Genomic DNA, 18,927 nt, shown 5'->3' with positions numbered 1-18,927 from the left:
AAGGTGTCTTGGTTTGCAGGGGACGAAGGATCACAAACGGAAAGAGCCTCGACAATTTTCCCCTCCGCACAGACGCCGTGGAGGGCAAGGCAATGCAACTGGCGCGTGCAGCAGAGCAATTCGCCCCGCCCGCCGCCAATGACGTCCGCCGGCCAATTGACGTCGATGAGGCGACGACGAGTGACATCTTCCACCACCTCCTCGTCGTATCCTCAGCTCACCTTGCCTCAAGTGGACACTACTTGGTCTATACCCAATTCACATACCAGACCCTCAAACAACCCCCTTTCCTTCATATCACCATGGCATTCTTCCAGAGGCTCATCGTCGCCTCTTCCTCAACGGTGCCTCGCCAATGCATGACTGCCTCGGTCCTCTTTGGCACAGGAGACGCCATTGCCCAGCTCGCCGTCGAGAAGAAGTCCTTCGACAACTACGACTACGTCCGCACCCTCCGCCTTGGCCTCTACGGAGGTGCCATCTTCGCTCCTATCATGTCCGTCTGGTTCCGCACTCTCGAAAAGGTACCAGGCGTGCCCGGCTCCTTTGCTAACGTCGCTGGAAAGGTAGCACTGGATCAGGGCTTGGCGGCGCCCAACATGCTGGCAGTCTTCTTTACTGCTACTACCTTGATGGCTGGTGGAAGCACAGCTGACGTCAAGAAGAAGCTCGACACCAGCTATTGGAGCACCCTCAAGACTTCTTGGGCAGTCTGGATTCCCGTACAGGGCTTGAACATGGCCTTTGTCCCGGTCGGACAGAGGCTCCTCTTCGTCAATGTCGTCTCTCTCGCTTGTGAGTAGACGAGCTGTGTTATAGTGTCCATAGCATGCGTGCTGACCTCCTCACCCCACCTCCTCGACCCATCAGGGAATACCTTCCTGGCTGCCGTAGCGGCTGGTGGGGGAGACAAGGCTTCCTCCGAGGCAAAGCAGGGCAACCTCCGCGAGTCCGAGGGAGAGGCTCTCGTCCGCCCGGCTGACCTTGAGCTGAGCGAGGTCAAGGTCAAGTAAAAGAGGACAGTACATGCATGTCCCCAGGCACCCAGGCCAATGTGACGGAGCTATTCTACCGCACTGTAACGCCTCTCAATCTAGAAGTACCGCGGCAGGCACTCCGCACCCCAGTGCGATGTCCACACACACTTCTTCTTCAGCCTTGCCTTTGCAATCATACCCTGTGTACAATAGACGCACGGCATATAGCTGACAAGAGCGAGTAGACAGTAATCGATCATTAAAAAATGCGACCACAAGCATCAGAAAGTCGAATCTCATTGTTAGGGTATAGCCGCTTCTTGACTGTCTGAATCCTCGTCCAACCTATCGGCCCAGACGTGTAGCCACTGCTTGATGACTGCCTGACCCTCTTCTACTTGCTTCTCCTGAGTCTTCGTACCCTGACTGATTTTCCTCGAGAGTGGGAAGAGAACGAAAGGTAGATCATCGTCCAGCTCAGAAATGCTAGAGCGACCTGTTCCCGAGGTCTTTCTCCTGACCCGTCTGTCCAAATGTGGATCCGTTGCCCTTCTCGAAGATCGAGCCGAGGAGGACGGTGACCCCATTTCAACATCATCGTCTCCTACCTCCAGCCTGTCCGACATCCTGCGTCTCTTGCTAGGCGTCCGCTGACCTTCCTCTCCATCGTCGTACTCCGCTGCCAGAGCGCGACTATTTCTCCCACAGGTTGCCTCGAACCTCACGCTCTTGGGTGTGGAAGTCCTCGATGCGCCCCCGGTGGGAGTGGCAGCCTGGGCGGCCCTGATCAGTCTGCTCGAAGGAGTTGCAGGGACTTCTCCCCTCAGTCGCGAGGTAGAAGGTGAGGCCACCGGCGTGTCCCCCTCTGCGATCTTTTTGTGCAGCTGAGCAGGCGACCGAAATGGCGAAGCAGCCGAGCTGGAGCTGGTACGACTGTGATGCGAGTGTGGTGTTCGAGGCGAAGAGGTCCCAAGACCAAAGGCAGCTCCACTCTGCACCGCCTGCGCCTTCTCCTTGAGGCTGAGCCCGCTGCCACTGGCTGCGCTCTCCTTCTCCCTTCGCACTGCACTCGATTTCGGTGTTCGAGGATCGGAGCCTGCGTATGAGTACGAAGGGCTGCTGAGGCTACGGTAGTCCTTGCGTGGGGTACGCGGAGCGAGTTGACGCTTGTTGTGGTCGTCGATGGCTGCTTGAAGATGGTCGAGAGCCGTCTTGTATGCCAGTGGGGAGAGGCCGGACTTGCGCTGTAGAGTCTCAAGGGAGTGGGTAGGAGTGTCTGGAAGCAGGCTGTAACATCGCCAGGAGGTAAGTGAGATTGCAAGTCAGATGAAGAGTATCTCTCTAAGCTACCCTGCCTCTGCCAGCTGCTACTCACCTCCTAGCGGCCAATCCGACAATGGCAGCAAGCTTGCCGATGCCCACCTTCTCCTGCACCAAACGCTCATGTCCCTCCCTAGCTGCCCAGCGATTCACAACAGCCAGGTAAAGCTCCGACTTTTCCAACAAGACCGCATAGGGGTCGCACAGCGGCCGTAGGAGGGGTCTGGAAGACATGCCTCTTCACGAGCACGGTGCGGGAGAAGCAGTGGAGGATGGGATATGGACGCCGTCGGATCTGAGGTGACTAGTCGGACCGGATCTCCGTTGCCTCTGGTCTCCGCTAGGCGGAAGCAGACTTCCTGTCCCGCCCGCCTCCACGGAACCTCGCTTCCGCGAGGAATGTCTGGTCGGGCTTGAAATAGTCTCAGATGACACCGAGGCAGGGCGGGTGAGTCTAAAGTCTTGCTTCCATCAAAATCTCCTTGCTCAGCATTCAATTGCGACCTTCAACGATGAATACCAGCAAGCAACTTCAAGTGTAAGCCAGGCGTCCTGTTACGACCTATCATGACCACCTACGGCAGCCCATCGCAAGGTCCCTCCAAGGGCCAAGGGCTGCTCCGCAATCTCATCTGCCACCTCTCCTTCTCCCTCGATGCCATCTGCTTCATCATAGCATTCTGGATCGTCGATCAGTGCACATTTGGCACCGCTGAGAGGAGAGCAAGGCAGGAGGCCGACAAAGCTAAGAAGGAAGAAGAGAGGAGGAAAAGGGAGCAGGATAAGGCGGGGTATTTCGGAAAGTGGTGGAAGAGAGGAGAGGAAGAGGTGAGTGCCAAAGAGTCACAGGATCCATAATGGCTTATTCAACTGACGCCTGTCCACATTTCCCGACCTCTTTCAGAAACCCATATTATCTGAATCGCCCTCTTCCAACTATCACGCCACTAGCGAGCCAGTCTTGAAGATTCCCTCTGATCTCGCCTCGGCGCAGACCCCTCCAGCACGCTCCTTCACAGCCGATGCTGCTTCACCACGGCCTCAATCACCCAGCTCGCCCACTACTCGCGAGCTTCATCACTTTCAGAAGAAGATTCTCAAAAAGCAGATGGCAAGGTCATTGAGCCTGGCTGTTGTGCTGCGCAGACTGTTCCTCACTTCGCTGATGGTATCGTCGCTGTTTCTTGGCTGCCTGCTGATAGGGCTGGATGTGAAGAAGCACATGAAAGGAGCGGTAGGATGGCAGTGAAGGAAGGGTTCAAGAGTTATGGAGACTTGAAAGGGAAGCAGAGTCACTTCAGCCAGGGATCCGCTTTGGGTGACCAAGTTAATAGCAGTGACGGGTTCACTGCATGTATTTGTACAAATCTCGCCTCCTTTTAAATCGCCTCTCGCGTCATATCACTTCGTTCACCACAATGAGTCTTATTTATACATTGCATTGACCTGGCAGACAAGAATCTACGTTGGTCCTCTCTCGTACGCATTCTTTGCGAGCCTGTCGGCGTCGAATTGGCCGCCTTGGCCATCCTTGTCTGACCCAATGTCCCCTGTACCGGCTGGGTGTTGCCCTTGCTCCGTTTCAGTGATGACCATGGTTCGTCCCGACCTGTGTCCAGTCTTGGCCTTCCGAGCCGAGGAGCTCTTCTTTGCCTTTGCGCCGCCTTTCTTGCTGTGTGTATGATGCTCGCAGCCCTGGCCTTCCTCATGATCATGATGGTGATCTGCAGCGCTACCTGTTGACCTTCCCTTGCCCTTCTTATCCCTCTTCCTCGCTGCAACCTTCTCCCTCATCCTACTGCTCATGCTGGGTCCGTCAGAGGAGGACGAGACCCCCTCTGCGTCGCTTGGGGGTGAGGAGTCCGAGGCAGAATCCGAGTCTGAATCCGATTCTGAGTCTGAGCCAGATGAGGAACCTGATGAAGAAGACTCGTCGAAAGCTCTTGGCTTGTGGTAGATACAGCAGACTAGGCAAGGGACGGAGAGTCAGGCGGGGCAAGACATCGGTATTAGTGGCAAAGCAGAAGGAGATGATTGCCCACCCGGCGCGCGTCTGCTGCTGCTACTCACTCTTACTACTCTTCTTACCCATATGTTCATTGTCGACTGTATCATCACTCCAGACCACCCTGCGACTAGTAGGGTCCCCAGCTCCCCTCAGTCTGAGTACGCCATCAGGGATGCTCGAGGGTCCTGCTCCGCCCTGGCTTCCTCCAACACCATCTCCGCCTTCCGGTGTAGGGACGTCGTGTATTGTGAGAGTACGGGAGCCATCTGTCCTGCCTGCCAGGTGACCAGGACGATGAGCTGCCATACGATTCATCGTTGCAAAATGTAAGTCGTAGGGAGATGGGCGGCGTCCTCGGATGGATAGAGCAGCTAATGGTGGGAGCTGAGGTCCAGAGGCGGAACGGAAGGAGCGAATGGGCGTGCATTGGCGGGGCTGCCTGGCGGTGGATGCGCGAGTGGGTGTGGCCCTTGCTGTACGCGAGGCGAGGGCCATCGTCCATTTCTTCTTCTTGACATCGACCGTCTCCTCATCCGCACTCACCCGCTCTCTACCCCTTTCCTCCCCACACCTCCATACCCTCCCATCTCTCGGGATTGCTGGTTCATACCATACCGCTTACCGCTCCACATACGCTCTGCCAGCGAGCCAGATAGCGCGTGCCCACTCTCCTTTTCACCATGTTTGGCGGCTCTGCCCCGTCCGGGGGGTTCACCTTTGGCCAGCAGAATAACAATCAGCAACAGCAGCAGCCTGGCCAACAACAGGGAGGCGGTCTTTTTGGCGGGGCTGCTCAACAACAACCTCAGCAGAATGCTTTTGGAGCCGGAGGAGGTGAGCATCGAAGCCTTGCACAGATGAGCACAAAGAGGAAGGAAAGCGTGCTCGGCCCCTGACTCCCTCCTGACTTTCACCCACCACAGGCTTCGGAGGTAGTACTTTTGGAGGCGCCCAGCAGCAACCAGCTTCCGGCGGTCTCTTTGGAGCGGCCAATACGGCGAATCAGCCCAAGCCCGGCGGCTTCTCTTTTGGTCAACCTCAGCAGGCACAGCAACAGCCGGCAGCGAGTCCATTTGGAGCTCGTCCGACAACTGGTACCTTTGGTGGCTTCGGAGCCAACAACAACACAGCGGGAGGAAGTGGCGGCTTTTCATTTGGTGAGTGAAGACTAGACAGCCTGACTTGCAATGAGGTCAGCTTAAAACGTGCTGAACACCTCGTTGATTCCCTTGCTCTGTAGGCGCCAACAATGCTCAGCAGCAGGCCCAGTCAACTCCGTTCGGTAGCGCTCAGACCAGCACTCCATTTGGAGCAAAGCCGGCTACCGGCGGTCTCTTTGGCCAGGCTCCTCAGCAACCAAGCACGGGAGGACTTTTCGGGCAACAACCTCAGGCTGGTGGGCAGGGAGGTCTGTTCGGTAGCGCTGCTCCTCCAGCTCAAGTGACTCAAGGAACATCGAATCCACCATACCAGGTCACGATCATTCAGGAGAAGGACGCTTCGAACAACCAGTCTGCTTTTGCCTACCAGTCCGTGAATTGCATGCCACAATACAAGGCAATGTCCTTCGAAGAGCTGAGGGTGCAGGACTATGAGCAGGGCAGGAAGTCAGGCAATGCCAACGCTGGCGGCATGGGAAGTACGTCTGGCTTCGGTGGCTTTGGCCAACAGCCTCAGACCGGCGCGAGCAATACTACGGGTGGTGGTCTGTTCGGTCAGTCCCAGCCTACAGGTCAGACACAGCAGTCTGGAGGACTGTTCGGCAGCTCGAGCACTCAAAGTGGCGGTCTGTTTGGCCAGCAACCTCAGCAACAACAGCAAACAGGCGGCCTCTTTGGTCAACAGCAGTCTCAACCTGGTCAGACCGGAGGGCTTTTCGGTCAGCAGCAGACTCAACAACAACCCGCCTCAAGTGGCTTCAGCTTCGGTGGAGCGAACAACACTCAGCAGCAGCAGCAGCCAGCCACTGGAGGCTTCAGCTTTGGGGGCGCTAACAATGCCGCCGCTCCGAAGCCTGGTGGACTGTTCGGAGGTGGTTTTGGCAGCAACACTGCAAGCAACACCGGAACAACAGGCGGGTTCAGCTTTGGCCAGCAGCCTCAGCAACAAACACAGCAGCAACAACCTGGTCAGACCGGCGGAGCCTTTGGAGGTAGTAGCGGATTCTCTTTCGGAGGTGCCAGTGCGGCAAAGCCTGCCACCGGCGGCCTCTTTGGGTCATCACAGCCCGCTGCAGCTCCATCTCAACCAGCATTCGGGGGCTTCGGCGCCTCGTCCACAGCTGGAGCTGCTGCGCCAAAGCCTGCCTTCTCATTCGGCGGCGCAGCCCCAGCTGCAGGTAACACCGGCACTGGCTTTGGTACAGGCACAACCTCTGGCGGTCTGTTCGGCAGTCAACAGCCTTCGACTGCTGGCCAGCCCGCCACCGGTGGAAGTCTCTTTGGCGGTCTCAACCAGCAGAGTCAGCAACAAGGATCAACAGGTCTGGGATCCGGTTTTGGAGCATCCACGACAAACAACACTGGTGGCGGACTCTTCGGCGGAGCGGCTAGTAAGCCTGGCGGGTTGTTCGGTTCCTCCACTACGCAGCCAGCGGGGCAGAGTGGCTTTGGCACCGCTTCGACTGGCGGATTCAGCTTTGGCGGGGCGAACAATCAGCAGCAGCAGGGGCAGCAGGCACCCAAGCCAGGAGGCTTCTCCTTTGGTGCTCCAGCAAGCACGACTGGAACGGGAGGTGGTCTCTTCGGCAATACCGGCGGTGCAGGAGGTGGAGGCTTATTCGGCTCCTCCAACTTGGGCAACACAGGTACTTCTGGGGGGCTCTTCGGTTCGTCAACGTCGCAGAGCAATACTGGTGGCGGTCTAGGTAATTCTACTTTCGGAGCTGGCGCTGGGCAGTCGAACCTTGGTGGCTCGACTGGCCTCTTTGGCTCGTCAAACCAGCAGAGTCAGCAAAACCTGCCTCCTCAGGGTGTCGGGCTCACTGCTGATCCTTACGGCACAGATGCTCTCTTCCATTCGATGACTGGTGGTACGGCAGCCAACCAGCCCAATTTGCCATTCAATGTCTCTACAAGCTCTACAGGTCCACTTGGCTCTCTCTCGGCGAGTCACAAGAGCAAGCCTCTACCTGCTCCTATGATGAGCCCGTTCCGACCCAACCCGAAGAATGCTTCACGCGTTGTGCGGCTTCGTGGTGGTACACCAGCTCGAGACTCATCGCCTTCTGCGGGTGGCAGCGGTCTATTTGGAAGGAGCTCCAGCCCTTCTATGAATGGCGCCGGTGGCCTCTTCAAGGGTCTGAGCGATGAAGTTGCTGGTGCGTCAGACGGATCACTCCCTAGTCAAGCATTTGTGGGCCGTCAGAGCGTCAAGCGACTGGTCCTGACAGATGGAAGCAACTCGAGCTTCGGAAGAGGCACCCGTGCAGACACGGAGGACCACACAATTGGCGGTGGCAGCCTTCGCGAGTCAGTGCTAAGTGGTGCTCGAGGCGGTACCCCGCGCAGCACTGCTGCTCTGAACGGAAATCGGGGCGTTGCATTCAGTCCGGCACTGGAGACTGGCCTCGGTGGTTCGGCTGTCAAGAGAGGCGCTGACTTCTCAGCTGCCGCTCCAGCAGCCAATGACAGCTTTGGCGATGCCTCTTTCAGTCGCAGTAGGTCAGGTCTCTTTAACGAGACCCCATCCAAGGCGAACATGCCATCCAGGACGCAAGGCAAGGACCTCTTGTCCCGCGACGAGCCGGCTCAAGACGCGGAGCCTACACTCGAAGACATCCCTGTTGGTTCATACCACATTTCGCCTTCTCTCAACGCCCTGCGGCAGATGAGCTACTCTGCGCTTTCACAAGTTCGCAACTTCACAGTCAGTCGAAAGGGCTTCGGCTCTGTCCGCTTCCTGGTGCCAGTGGATTTGACATCCGTCAATGATCTGACTGTCATCGCGGGCGGCATCGTTCAATTGCGCGAGAAGGAGATCTGGGTGTACCCCCAGCAGGAAGATCTTGAACCGGGCCTTGATGGTATGAAGAGTGGCTACGAGCGAAACCCGGTGGCCAAAGCCAAGCAAGGCGATGCCCTTAACGTGCCAGCCGAGGTGTCCCTGGAGAAGTGCTGGCCACTTGACAAGGCCACCCGACAGCCATTAAAGGACGGCAGTCATCCTCGCGTCAAGCAGCACATCGCCAAGCTGCAAAAGAAGGGCGAGACACGTTACATCGAATACAAGCCTGTCGAGGGTCTGTGGCGCTTCGAGGTTGACCACTTTTCGCGCTACGGTCTTGATGACACTACTGATGACGAGGATGGTGACACTACTCAGACTGCCGCTAGGTCGTCTCGCAAACAGAGCCAGAGGGACGAAGACGGCGATGATGCACCTCCGCCCCGTAGGAGTCTCAAAGGATCGTCAAGACGGGGTCAGTCTTCTGATGAAGCTCCCCCTTCGCTGACATCTGAGTCTTCCGAAGAGGAGGACTATGAGGAAGACGACGAAGAGCTCGCCTCTCAAGCATCTTCCGATATGCGCGCATCCGACCTCAATGAGGATAATCTCTATACCAAAGCACAGCACTCGTGGCAGGCGCGGGAGTCAACGCCCCGTGCTCGTCGCAACTTTCGCGGTGCCTCTGCAACCCCACGAGCTGTTCGTGAAGGCACCTCGGAAAGGGACATGCATGCCAATAGCAACCCGCCGTGGGCTGCCCAGCTAGGGTTGGAGCCACGACGTGTTCAAGTAATGCAAGCATCGTTTTTTGGGAGTAGGGCGCCTGGAGAATCGGAGGAACAGGCCAGGACGCCCCGGGAGGATCAGATCAAGGACAGCAAGACGAAGGTGGTAGTGGGACAAAAGGGAGCTCGACAGGTGGGAAAAGAGTCAGCAGACAGGAAAGCTCGCTCGAAAGGAGCTGAGTTGGCAGCACAGGGTCTTATTTCGAGGGTGATAGAAGTTGCTCCTCAGAGCACGAAGATCAGTCGGCTCGACATCGCCGATTCGATTGTCAACGGTCGCGATGGCGTCCCTCTTGACGCTGGTCTAGCATTTGGCAGAAGTTTCAGGGTAGGCACAGGGCCAGGCGGTATGTTGGTCCACAATGGACGACTTCAGGGCGTCAAAGCGACTCCTGGAGCTGGCATCTCTGCATCCTTTTCGACTGTCAACCTCGAGAGGACAGCAATTTTCAAGAAAGAGCAAGAAGAGGAAATGGCAGCAAAAGCTCTCCGCTTACTGGAGCTTCAACTGGCCCATTCGATCATTGAAGGTCAAGGCGAAGATGAAGACGGACTGGGATTGGACTGTCCTGCGATCTTTGCGAGCTCAGAGCTGCGCTTCAAGCACTTTGTGGCCAAGTTTGACAATGCCGACAGGAGCCACGAGGCGCTACTCTGGCGGTTGGGCGGCGCTCTCTTCGATGAGCTCGAACTTCGGCTGCCAGCCGATGCGTCTTCTGAGCTCGTGCAGAAGGTGACCAGCATCCGACGCAAAGCCGCTGTGTCCAGCTGGCTTCGACAAGCTGTCGTCAACAGTGTCGAGACGGAGTGTCGTGGTCACGTTGCGGCAAGTCGCACGGATGCTCTCATCTTCTCTCATCTTACCGGCAACCAAGTGGAGAAGGCGTGCTGTGCTTCTCTCGACTCAGGAGATCTTCGTCTGGCCACACTTCTTGCACAAGTTGGTGGAGGCGATGATGAGGTGCGCGCAGATGTAGCTGAGCAACTTGCAATCTGGCGCAGTCAAGGCGTCGATGCCCACATCTCTCAAGACCATCGCAAGATCTACGAGCTTATCTCTGGCAATGTCACCTTCGCCCAAGGTACGAGCGGCCGTTCGGTGAGAGACCCAATGGATCGGGTCGAAGACCTGAACATCGCCAACGGTCTAGACTGGAAGCGAGCTTTCGGCCTCCACTTGTGGTATGCTACATCTCACGATGCTCCCCTCACCAGTGGCTTCGAGCGATACGAAGCAGCACTTGGAGGGCCAGGCGAGACCGCCCCGCCTCTTCCACCGTACCGAGAGAAGGCTTCGATGGGTAGCCTCAAGCTCAAGGAGATGCTCAAGTCTGGATCATACGATCGTGACGCCCTCTTCCATCTCATCAAGCTTTACGCTAGTCCCACTTTCGATCTTGAGACAGCCTTATCACCTTTGGGCTTTGGTCCCGTCGGGTCAGACTACCGACTCCCTTGGCACCTCTATGTACTTCTCTCGCGGGTACTGAGGCGGAGAGACTTTGGAGATCGAATCGATCTGGGTATCGAGGCTACAGAGGAGGCCGAGGAAGCCGGTCTCTCGGTCGAGGGCAACTCGGCTCGAGCGGATAATCTCACTTCGGACTATGCTCATCAGCTCGAAATGCAGGGACAGTGGACATGGGCGGCTTTTGTTCTGCTGCACCTTGAGCTGCCAAGTAGCCGGATTGCGGCGGTGAAGGCTCTTCTAGCGCGCAATGTGGACAAGTTGGACGCAGACGCTCAAGCCTTCCTCACGGCTCGGCTCAAAGTGCCCCGCACCTGGCTCTTCGAAGCTCAGGCCATCCGAGCGCGCTACAAGGACGATCGTTTCAGCGAGTACGAGCTCTTGATCAAGGCCCATCTCTTCAGCGCAGCCCACAATGTTGTGGTACGTCACCTTGCACCAGAAGCCGTCATTCGAGGTGACTTGGGAATGATCTTCACGCTCTTCTCCCCATTCCAAGACGCCTTCCCCGATCGCCTTTACGATCTGCCCGGGTGGACCAGTGGTGGGCAAGTCTACGTGGACTATGCTGCCTGCCTGCAACAGCTGCCTAACCTCATCGGAGCAGCCGAGACCAAGTCCATTTCCCACAACGAGGAGTCGCGCTTACAGAGACTGGCAGCGCGTGTCGTCGAACTTCTGGATCTTGTGCCAGCCTTGTTCCCCGATGTAGATTCGAACCTGAACCATCTAGTGGCCAGGAGCGACATGCTCGGCGCGCTTCACAACCTCGCCAGGGTCCTCTCGGCTCGGTCGCTTGCGCCGGAAGCGTCGGCTGCATGGGACTCGTCGACTGTGCCGCCGGAGATTGAGCATGTGCAGAATGCGGCAAATGACTATATGAGCTTGTTGCTGGCATGAGTCAGGGAGGAGGAGAAGGTTGCTTCATGGAGGGAAGGTAGGTCGTGAGTCATACCACGTTTTCTTTGTTTGCCTCAGTCAACTCTTTGCTCGGCGTCTCATGAATAATTGAAACTTCTTCTTGTCAAAGTACAATACATATCATCTGTGATGATTGTGTAATCCTACTCCGTCTCTCAACCTATCACCCTCCTTCCCCTCCTGGGTGTAGCTGCCGCTCCCGGCGTAGCAATCTTGGGCGCCTCACCCATCTCCCTCTTCGCCCTCCTCTCCTCGACTTCCTTTCTCCTAGCCACATCCCTCGCAAAACTCTCCTGAATCTCTGCCTTTCTCGAAAACTCCAAGTCGCGATTCGCCCTAGTGGAGGAACCAGTCACGTTTCGTTCACGGATAGAGTAGAAGACGGACCCCACTTCGGCGAGCCAGTGAGGGTCAACGGCGGTGACTTGCGTCATGTACTCCTTGGAGGTAAGGGTGAGCTCGTGGTAGATGACATAGTCTGGCAGGAAGCCCAGTCCGTACAGGGCGGATGTAGGGTGGAGGTTCATGGGAATGCCTGTGCGACAGTGCACGTACTCGCCAATGCCTTTTACGCGACCGGCTTGGTGAAAGTACCCCTCGACAAGACACTTGCGGATGGTGTCCCAGTCGGTACCGCAGGAAACCAGGGGCAACTTCAGCGCCTTCATGATGTCTTCGAGCTGCGCGCGCACTTCGCGGGCTTTGCGTAGAATCTTGCCGTGCAGAAAGTGAGCTGAGAAGGAGACACGAGGAAAGTGAAAAACTTTAGTAGCCGTGCGTAGAAACCACATCAGTATCGCAATGTCACCACTCACCATTGCACCACGAATCCCTGTAGCTGTTGCTCTTCCACTGTGAGTACACCATGAGCAAGGTGAGATGGTCCGACTCAGCAACGTGGAATCTCTCCCTCGCCTGATCCGACTCCTCCTGTCGCTCCTTTGGTCGATAGAAGACGCTAGGCACGCTCAACATGGCGACGATGGTCAGCATCTCAGCCGAGCAAGCGTACTTGGTCGCAGAAGCGATGAGCACAGAGGAAAGCGAGGGTTCCATGGGAAACTCTGACATTCTCTTGCCGATAGCAGTCAGGTCGCCCACATTGTCCAAGGCGCCCAGGACCCAGAGCTGGTACATCGAATTAAGAATGTTCTCTTGCGGGGGAGGATCCATCCAGTCGAATGTCAAGAGATCCTTGACTCCTAGAGACTTGAGCAGCAAGATAGTGTTGGCCAAGTTCGTACGCTGAATCTCTGGGATAGAGTTCGGGAACATCTCCTGCAGGAATGCAGACTCGGTGTACAGTCTGAAGGCCGTACCTGGCCCGGTCCTTCCCGCTCGTCCCATACGCTGGTTGGCATTGGCCTGCGCAATCGGCGTAATCTGAAGCGAATCCATTCCCACGCGAGGATTGTATACCTTGAGCTTCGAGAAACCTGCGTCAACAACGTACATGATACCATCGACGGTCAGGGACGTCTCGGCAATGTTGGTGGCGATGATGCACTTGCGCTCCCCATTCGGCGCTGCATTGAAGATCTTGGCTTGCAGGTCGGCAGGCATCTGTGAGTAGATGGGAAGAACGAGCATCGGATCCGTGTTCTCAATCTGCTCCAGTCGATCACGGACAACGTCGGCACACCCCTCGATATCTTCCTGACCGGTCATGAAGACGAGAATGTCTCCAGGACCGCACGAGATGTGAATCTGCAGGATACGCTTGATAGCCGCCTCAACATAGTCATCGCAGGGAGCGTTTGACCACTCAATCTGCACCGGGAAGGTACGTCCGGGAATTGTGAAATTCGGAGCTCCGCCGTAGAAAAGTGCGAACTTTTCGGCATTCATCGTGGCACTGGTGACGATGAGCTTGAGGTCCCTTCGCCGTGTGAGGATCTTCTTCAGCAATCCCATGAGTACATCTGTACTCAGACTGCGCTCGTGAGCCTCATCCAAGATGATGGCAGAGTATTTGTCGAGGTCGCCTTCGTTCAAAGACTCTCTCAGCAGCACACCGTCCGTCATGTACTTGATGCGGGTCTCGCTGGAGGTGACGTCCTCGAAACGGATGGAATAGCCGACGAGGCCGCCTAGCGCGACTTCCATCTCCTCTGACACACGCTTCGCCACTGACATGGCTGCGACTCGTCGAGGCTGTGTACAGCCGATCATACCATGCTTTGTGTAGCCTTCTTCGTGGAGAAATTGTGCAACCTGGGTAGTCTTACCAGATCCTGTCTCTCCGATGACGATGACGACTTGGTTCTCTCGTAGCACCTTCATGAGATCGTCACGGACAGCAAAGGCTGGTAGGAACTGCCGCTGCTCTTTGAGCGTCTTACCACGGGAGAACTCTGAAGCTCCTGATTCTGCCTTCTTGAGATGAGTTGCAAACTTGCTGTCAGAGCGGGGGTCTAGCGAGCCGTCGTCTGCTTTGCCGTCGACTTCGGCGTTCTCACTCTCATCCTCTACGCCGTTGATCTTGCGGCCTTTCGAGTCTCGCTCTTCCTCCTCCTTGACACCCATAATGTTGCCCAGGGCAGTCCCACCGAGGGCAGCAGCCTTTGCAGCCGCTTTCTGCCTCTCCGCCTGTTCCCTACGCTCACGAACCAGTCTTGAGCCCTTCTTGGCGAACATTGCTAGATCGCTCGTAGGGTCTCGGATAGGGTTCACGGGCTCCAGCTGCTTTGTGAAGACAGTCTTGCCGTCAAGGAAGGGTGGTCGAAGATCATGCACGAGTAGATGGATCCGATTCTCGGTGTCGTCGTCCATATTGTCCATGTCGAATGTCCGAGCAGGACCGACTCCGGAGGTCTGCATCCTGTTGGTCTCCCATGCATCCACGTCTGCATTCTTGGCTGCCTGTCGAGCAGTGATCTTGGCTGTCCTCTGAGCTATCGGAGCAGCAGCAGCATTACCGGCTAGATCTTCGTATTGAGCGAAAGGGTTGTTCTCGTCATCACCAGCGACTCCATCACCTTCCTCCATCCGGTACCAGTCACGATCAAGACCAAGGTCGTCTTCTCCAGTGGCGGCGGTGGCGAGACCTTCTGCTTCTTCTTGATCCCACGCTCTGCCCGCCAGAGTCAACCTCGTATCGTCATCCCTTGCTGACCGGGGCGTGGAATCCCAAGAACTTCGGCTTGCCATAGGCGTCTGGTCATAGTGTCCTCGGCGAGGCGTAGCATCCCATCCTCTTCCACCATGAGAGCTCCTGGGTGTGGAATCCCAAGACCTGTTCGGGAGGGGTGCATGGGAGCTGGGAGTGCTAGAAGGATCGTCATATCTTTGGCGAGAGGAATCTCCCTCTCGTCTGGCGGCCCATCCGTTGTCCCTTCTTGGATCGGAAGCATGACCAGATCCTCTCCCATCACGAGAGCTCTGCTGTCCCGGCCGCCAGCGGTCGCTGTAGCTGGAGCCTGAACCCCTGTCTGCTTCGCCTCCTCTGGAAGCATTCCTTCTATCGTCAACGTCCCTATTCAGGCGCCTGCGGAAATCCTCAAAGCGCTCCTTGCCTGACCCATCCTCCTGCGTCGTGCCATTCGTGGCGTTTGGCCCAGTGGCATCTCTGGTCCGTCTTCGATCAGCGAGCCTCGCCTTTGCCGCCTCGCTGAGGCCGCCAGTATGGCTGGGTGTCTCATCTGGACGTTGTCTCCGCTGAGCTTGGCCTTGTGTAGTGGGGCGAGCAGGGACTTTGAATTGAGGTTGAACGGGGGCAGAGCGTCCTCCCTCATCCAAATCAGGAAGCTCTTCGATCCTCGCCTTTTTACGTGGGGCTGCAGAGGAGGACGAGCTCTCGCCCCGCTTCTCTTCGGCCAGACGATCGAGCCCAAGAAGCGAGGACCGTGAGCTCGAGCCATTAGTACGACGGAAGACATGTTTCTGTGAGGAGGGGAGCAGATAGTCAGGATCTCAAGAAACGGCGCGAGGGAGACCGGGAGAACTCACCTCTGCATTGTCCATGACATTGAGGCCAGCTCGTATAGGCTTCTCTGGGGCGAGCCTCTCGCCCTCTGTGATCTTGATTCCCCGATTGACATCAGCCCTCGATACAACGCCTACGCTAGCAGGAGCTCCATTAGCATTGTCACCCTTCTCACTCCGGATCTTATCTCTGATTTCGGCGAGAAAGTCGTCAGAGAAGCGTCCGAATCCCTTGGCTGCCTTGATGAATGCTGCTTCAGTCGGTGTCGAGGTGGCGATAGAGATGACTCGGGACGCTAAGAGGGAGTTGGGCTGTGGCAGACCAAGCTGCGAGGCGAGGCGGGCAGCGATGTCCTGTACCAGGGGACTGGACTCGGAGGATGACATGGCGTATAAGCCCTGCTCCTCACAAGACAGGAGAGATGGAGGGATGATGGTTGGTGATTAGGAAGGATCCGACGGAAGGAGCCATGAGGACAATCTCCCGCTTCGCGTCAGGCGGAAGCACAAAATCGCATACAGCCTCACCCACCCTTTGCTACCATCGACTTGGCTTTGCCATCTACCACGATGCCCCTTCCTACTTCGCATGGCCTCGACGGCTCTGCATCATCCTCATCCTCAAGTTCGTCGTCCAATGGGCGCGCTGGTCCCATCTCGGTGGATGACTTAGTGGCTAAGCAGGCAGCAGGCAACCAGCTCAAGCCCCGCTTCCTGAGCAAAAAGGAGCGCCAGGAACAAGCCGAGAAGGCAAAGAGGGAAGAGGAAGAGCAGAGAAAGGCCAGAGAGGATGAGAGGTTACGGCAGGACAAGGAGAAGATGGACAAGCAGAGGGAAAAGATGAGGGAGGAGGCACTCAGAGCGCGAGCAGGGCCGGGTCCATCTTCCGGCGTACCACCTCAAGCCCACACCTCGAGACCTGCCAATGGCGGACCAGGCCACTACCAGGGGCAGAACAGAGGACCGTACTCGTCAGGGCATACGAATGGCTCTTCTCTTCCCACTGGTCCCAGAGCTGATCGACAAGCCATGCCGCCACCTCAGCGGCCAGCATCGGCCACTCCATCCACGTCCTCTACTGCAGCCTCTTCCTCTTCCTCTACCTCGGATGCCACCTTGACAGAAGCTGAGCAAGCTCTGATTCGAGCCAAGTACCTGGGACTCAAGGAGAAGCATCAGAAGAAGACCAGACGGCAGCTCAATGACAAGAAGACCATGTTCGGCTATGACGATAATGATGATACCTCCGACACAGTCAACCCTGTATTCCAATCTGTGGCCCCCATCAAGGGCCTTAAGATGGGCGGGACCGAAGAAGAGTCTCCTCGTCTTACAGCCAGCGGGAGAACCAATTCCAAAGCTCTTCAGACGTTCTCCTCTCCAGCTCACTGGTCACACAAGACGGTAGAAGAAATGAAGGAACGAGACTGGCGCATCTTCCGCGAAGACTTCGGCATCTCTGCTAGAGGTGGTCATATCCCACGACCTCTGCGCTCTTGGGAGGAGTCTGATATCCCACAAGAGATCCTTCATGCTATTCAGACGATGGGCTATACAGATCCCAGTCCTATCCAGCGACAGGCTATCCCCATCGGACTCAAGGAGAGGGATCTGATCGGTATCGCTGAAACCGGTTCCGGAAAGACGGCCTCTTTCGTCATTCCTATGCTGTCATACATCTCACGACTACCAAGACTGGATGAGACCAATCGACACCTGGGTCCGTATGCCCTGATCCTCGCTCCAACTCGAGAGTTGGCCCAACAGATTCAGGTCGAGACGGCCAGGTTCACCAGTGTCCTGGGTTACAACTGTATCTCCATCGTCGGTGGAAGGGACATGAACGAGCAAGCTGTAGACATGGCGAAGGGAGCAGAGATCGTCATTGCCACTCCAGGAAGACTGAAAGACTGTGTGGACCGTCATGTCGTTGTGCTGGGTCAATGCGCCTACGTGGTCATGGACGAAGCTGATCGGATGGTCAATCTCGGTTTCGAAGAGGTACTCAACTACATCTTGGACTCGCTGCCGGTCTCGAATGTCAAACCTGATACCGAGGAGGCGGAACTGGGAGGTGATGCTTTGAACGAGAATATGGGAGTCGTGGGAGAGGGAGGCAGAAGATATCGAGTGACCATGCTCTACTCGGCCACAATGCCCGCCAGCGTCGACCGCATGGCGCGCAAGTACCTCCGTCGCCCTGCAACCATCACGATCGGTGACGCGAATCAAGCCGTGGGCACGGTTGTGCAGACCGTCGAATTCCTCAATGGCGAGGACAAGAAGAAGTCTCGTCTCTACCAGATCCTAGCCAGCGGCTTCGAACCACCCATCATCATTTTCTCCACCACTCGACAGAGTGTCGACAGCTTGAGCAAGGACATTCTCCGAAAGGGGTACAGCTGCACTACCCTGCATGCCGGAAAGACGCAGGACCAACGAGAGGAGGCCCTCGCAGCTCTGCGCTCTGGCGAGTCTCCCATTCTAGTCGCCACGGACTTGGCAGGAAGAGGAATCGACGTTCCCGATGTTTCCCTCGTGATCAACTTTAGCATGCCTACCATGTTCGAGTCCTACATCCACCGTATTGGTCGAACGGGTCGAGCAGGGAAGAAGGGACACGCCATCACCTTCCTGGAGAGTACGGACGAGGAGTGGTACTATGATCTGAAGCAGGAGTTGGCAAGGAGTCCGGTAAGCACCGTTCCGAGAGAGTTGGAGAGACATCCGGCTTCGCAGCAGAGGATGACTAGGGAGATGCTCAAGAGGAAGAGGGACGATGAGTGAGGCGACGCGGATGACTGGGAGGGACTGGACAGTACATCTCTTTCATGTCACTCTCAAGCTTGAGCAATGCAGACTATCTCACAGATGAACATGGAAAGTAAGTATCCAGATATGTAAATGCGATGCAGATAGAGCAAAAGAGATGAACGGTGAACAGTAGGGAGAGAGCAATGCCGTGACGTGCTCTGCTCTTGTGTGGGTATAAGTATTACAGGTGAAACAAGAAGTCCTCTCCTACCCTCTTCCCTCGTCGTACCTCTCAAGCTCGGGTTCCAAGCTTCCTCTTGGCAAGGGCAGCCATCAGTCCACTCCCACCTCCGGCTCCTCCCCCTCCTAGAGCGCCGACACTCCCAGCTCCAGCAGGTGCGAGGGGTCTCCTCTCCTTCCCAGCCCCAGCAGGCAAGGGCGCAATCAGCTTCTTCTCCGAGCCAGGCACCAGCATGTCCATCCCAGAAGGCTTGACCGTGCCAGCAGAAGGCACGACAAAGGCGCCGACGGGTGTGCGACCAGTGTTGGTTCGATCTTGGAGGAAAGATTCGCCCTTGACTGGTGATCTGCGCGCAGGTGTGAAGCGTGCTCCGTCGCTTGCCTCATCCTTGCGAGGAGTAGCGCGACTGCTCGGCTTATAGGGACTTGATGAAGCGTGAGCGGGCTGATAGATGGCGCGAACAGATGTGAAGCTGGTGGGAGGCTGCTCCAAAGGCGTTTCCTCCGGTGCAGAGCGCTTGCGGCTGCTGGCAAAGGAGGAGCTGATGGGAGACAGGGCGGCTGTGCTTGATGCGTAGACAG

At 56.7% G+C, this 18,927-nt stretch overlaps 7 protein-coding genes across 7 annotated transcripts; 4 read left to right on the top strand and 3 right to left on the bottom strand.

Moving 5' to 3' along the window:
- Positions 1-302: 302 nt before the first annotated feature.
- On the top strand, positions 303-1,013 carry BCV69DRAFT_249674 (protein SYM1; the record flags this gene model as incomplete). Its single annotated transcript, XM_025490350.1, has 2 exons — positions 303-795; positions 871-1,013. 2 exons carry the CDS (start codon positions 303-305, stop codon positions 1,011-1,013), a joined length of 636 nt encoding a protein of 211 aa, XP_025347477.1.
- A 69-nt stretch (positions 1,014-1,082) lies between these two features.
- Positions 1,083-2,534, bottom strand: BCV69DRAFT_283192 (hypothetical protein; the record flags this gene model as incomplete). Its single annotated transcript, XM_025492621.1, has 2 exons — positions 1,083-2,264; positions 2,353-2,534. The coding sequence occupies 2 exons, from the start codon at positions 2,529-2,531 to the stop codon at positions 1,280-1,282; spliced, it is 1,164 nt and encodes a 387-aa protein (XP_025347476.1). The 3' UTR covers positions 1,083-1,279.
- A 330-nt stretch (positions 2,535-2,864) lies between these two features.
- Positions 2,865-3,546, top strand: BCV69DRAFT_299450 (hypothetical protein; the record flags this gene model as incomplete). The annotated part of the gene is made up of 2 exons (XM_025494330.1): positions 2,865-3,125; positions 3,202-3,546. 2 exons carry the CDS (start codon positions 2,865-2,867, stop codon positions 3,544-3,546), a joined length of 606 nt encoding a protein of 201 aa, XP_025347475.1.
- Positions 3,547-3,758: 212 nt separating this feature from the next.
- BCV69DRAFT_299449 (hypothetical protein) lies at positions 3,759-4,620 on the bottom strand (the record flags this gene model as incomplete). Its single annotated transcript, XM_025494329.1, has 2 exons — positions 3,759-4,264; positions 4,368-4,620. The coding sequence occupies 2 exons, from the start codon at positions 4,618-4,620 to the stop codon at positions 3,759-3,761; spliced, it is 759 nt and encodes a 252-aa protein (XP_025347474.1).
- Positions 4,621-4,829: 209 nt separating this feature from the next.
- BCV69DRAFT_260267 (hypothetical protein) lies at positions 4,830-11,416 on the top strand. Its single transcript, XM_025490670.1, has 3 exons — positions 4,830-5,139; positions 5,229-5,462; positions 5,546-11,416. Exons 1-3 carry the CDS (start codon positions 4,986-4,988, stop codon positions 11,404-11,406), a joined length of 6,249 nt encoding a protein of 2,082 aa, XP_025347473.1. The 5' UTR covers positions 4,830-4,985; the 3' UTR covers positions 11,407-11,416.
- Positions 11,417-11,582: 166 nt separating this feature from the next.
- On the bottom strand, positions 11,583-15,738 carry BCV69DRAFT_287597 (hypothetical protein; the record flags this gene model as incomplete). Its single annotated transcript, XM_025493577.1, has 17 exons — positions 11,583-12,160; positions 12,243-12,501; positions 12,529-12,810; positions 12,832-12,852; positions 12,877-12,990; positions 13,012-13,035; positions 13,057-13,134; positions 13,165-13,260; positions 13,291-13,326; positions 13,348-13,412; positions 13,443-13,455; positions 13,483-13,526; positions 13,548-13,565; positions 13,590-13,619; positions 13,656-14,735; positions 14,853-15,309; positions 15,376-15,738. The coding sequence occupies 17 exons, from the start codon at positions 15,736-15,738 to the stop codon at positions 11,583-11,585; spliced, it is 3,558 nt and encodes a 1,185-aa protein (XP_025347472.1).
- Positions 15,739-15,921: 183 nt separating this feature from the next.
- BCV69DRAFT_270734 (P-loop containing nucleoside triphosphate hydrolase protein) lies at positions 15,922-18,460 on the top strand (the record flags this gene model as incomplete). The annotated part of the gene is made up of 2 exons (XM_025490932.1): positions 15,922-16,148; positions 16,311-18,460. The coding sequence occupies 2 exons, from the start codon at positions 15,922-15,924 to the stop codon at positions 18,136-18,138; spliced, it is 2,055 nt and encodes a 684-aa protein (XP_025347471.1). The 3' UTR covers positions 18,139-18,460.
- Positions 18,461-18,927: the final 467 nt, after the last annotated feature.

Source organism: Pseudomicrostroma glucosiphilum (assembly GCF_003144135.1).
Source record: "Pseudomicrostroma glucosiphilum strain MCA 4718 unplaced genomic scaffold BCV69scaffold_8, whole genome shotgun sequence".
Taxonomy (NCBI): Eukaryota; Fungi; Basidiomycota; class Exobasidiomycetes; order Microstromatales; family Microstromataceae; genus Microstroma; species Microstroma glucosiphilum.
This window is presented reverse-complemented; position numbering and strand designations above follow the sequence as displayed.

What these genes read in the sequence shown, in the direction of transcription:
- BCV69DRAFT_260267 (XM_025490670.1), top strand. Translation starts at nt 4,986, where the DNA reads ATGTTTGGCGGCTCTGCCCCGTCCGGGGGGTTCACCTTTGGCCAGCAG. An exon ending in TGCTTTTGGAGCCGGAGGAG is followed by an intron (nt 5,140 to 5,228) that starts GTGAGCATCGAA and finishes CACCCACCACAG; the next exon opens with GCTTCGGAGGTAGTACTTTT. An exon ending in AAGTGGCGGCTTTTCATTTG is followed by an intron (nt 5,463 to 5,545) that starts GTGAGTGAAGAC and finishes CTTGCTCTGTAG; the next exon opens with GCGCCAACAATGCTCAGCAG.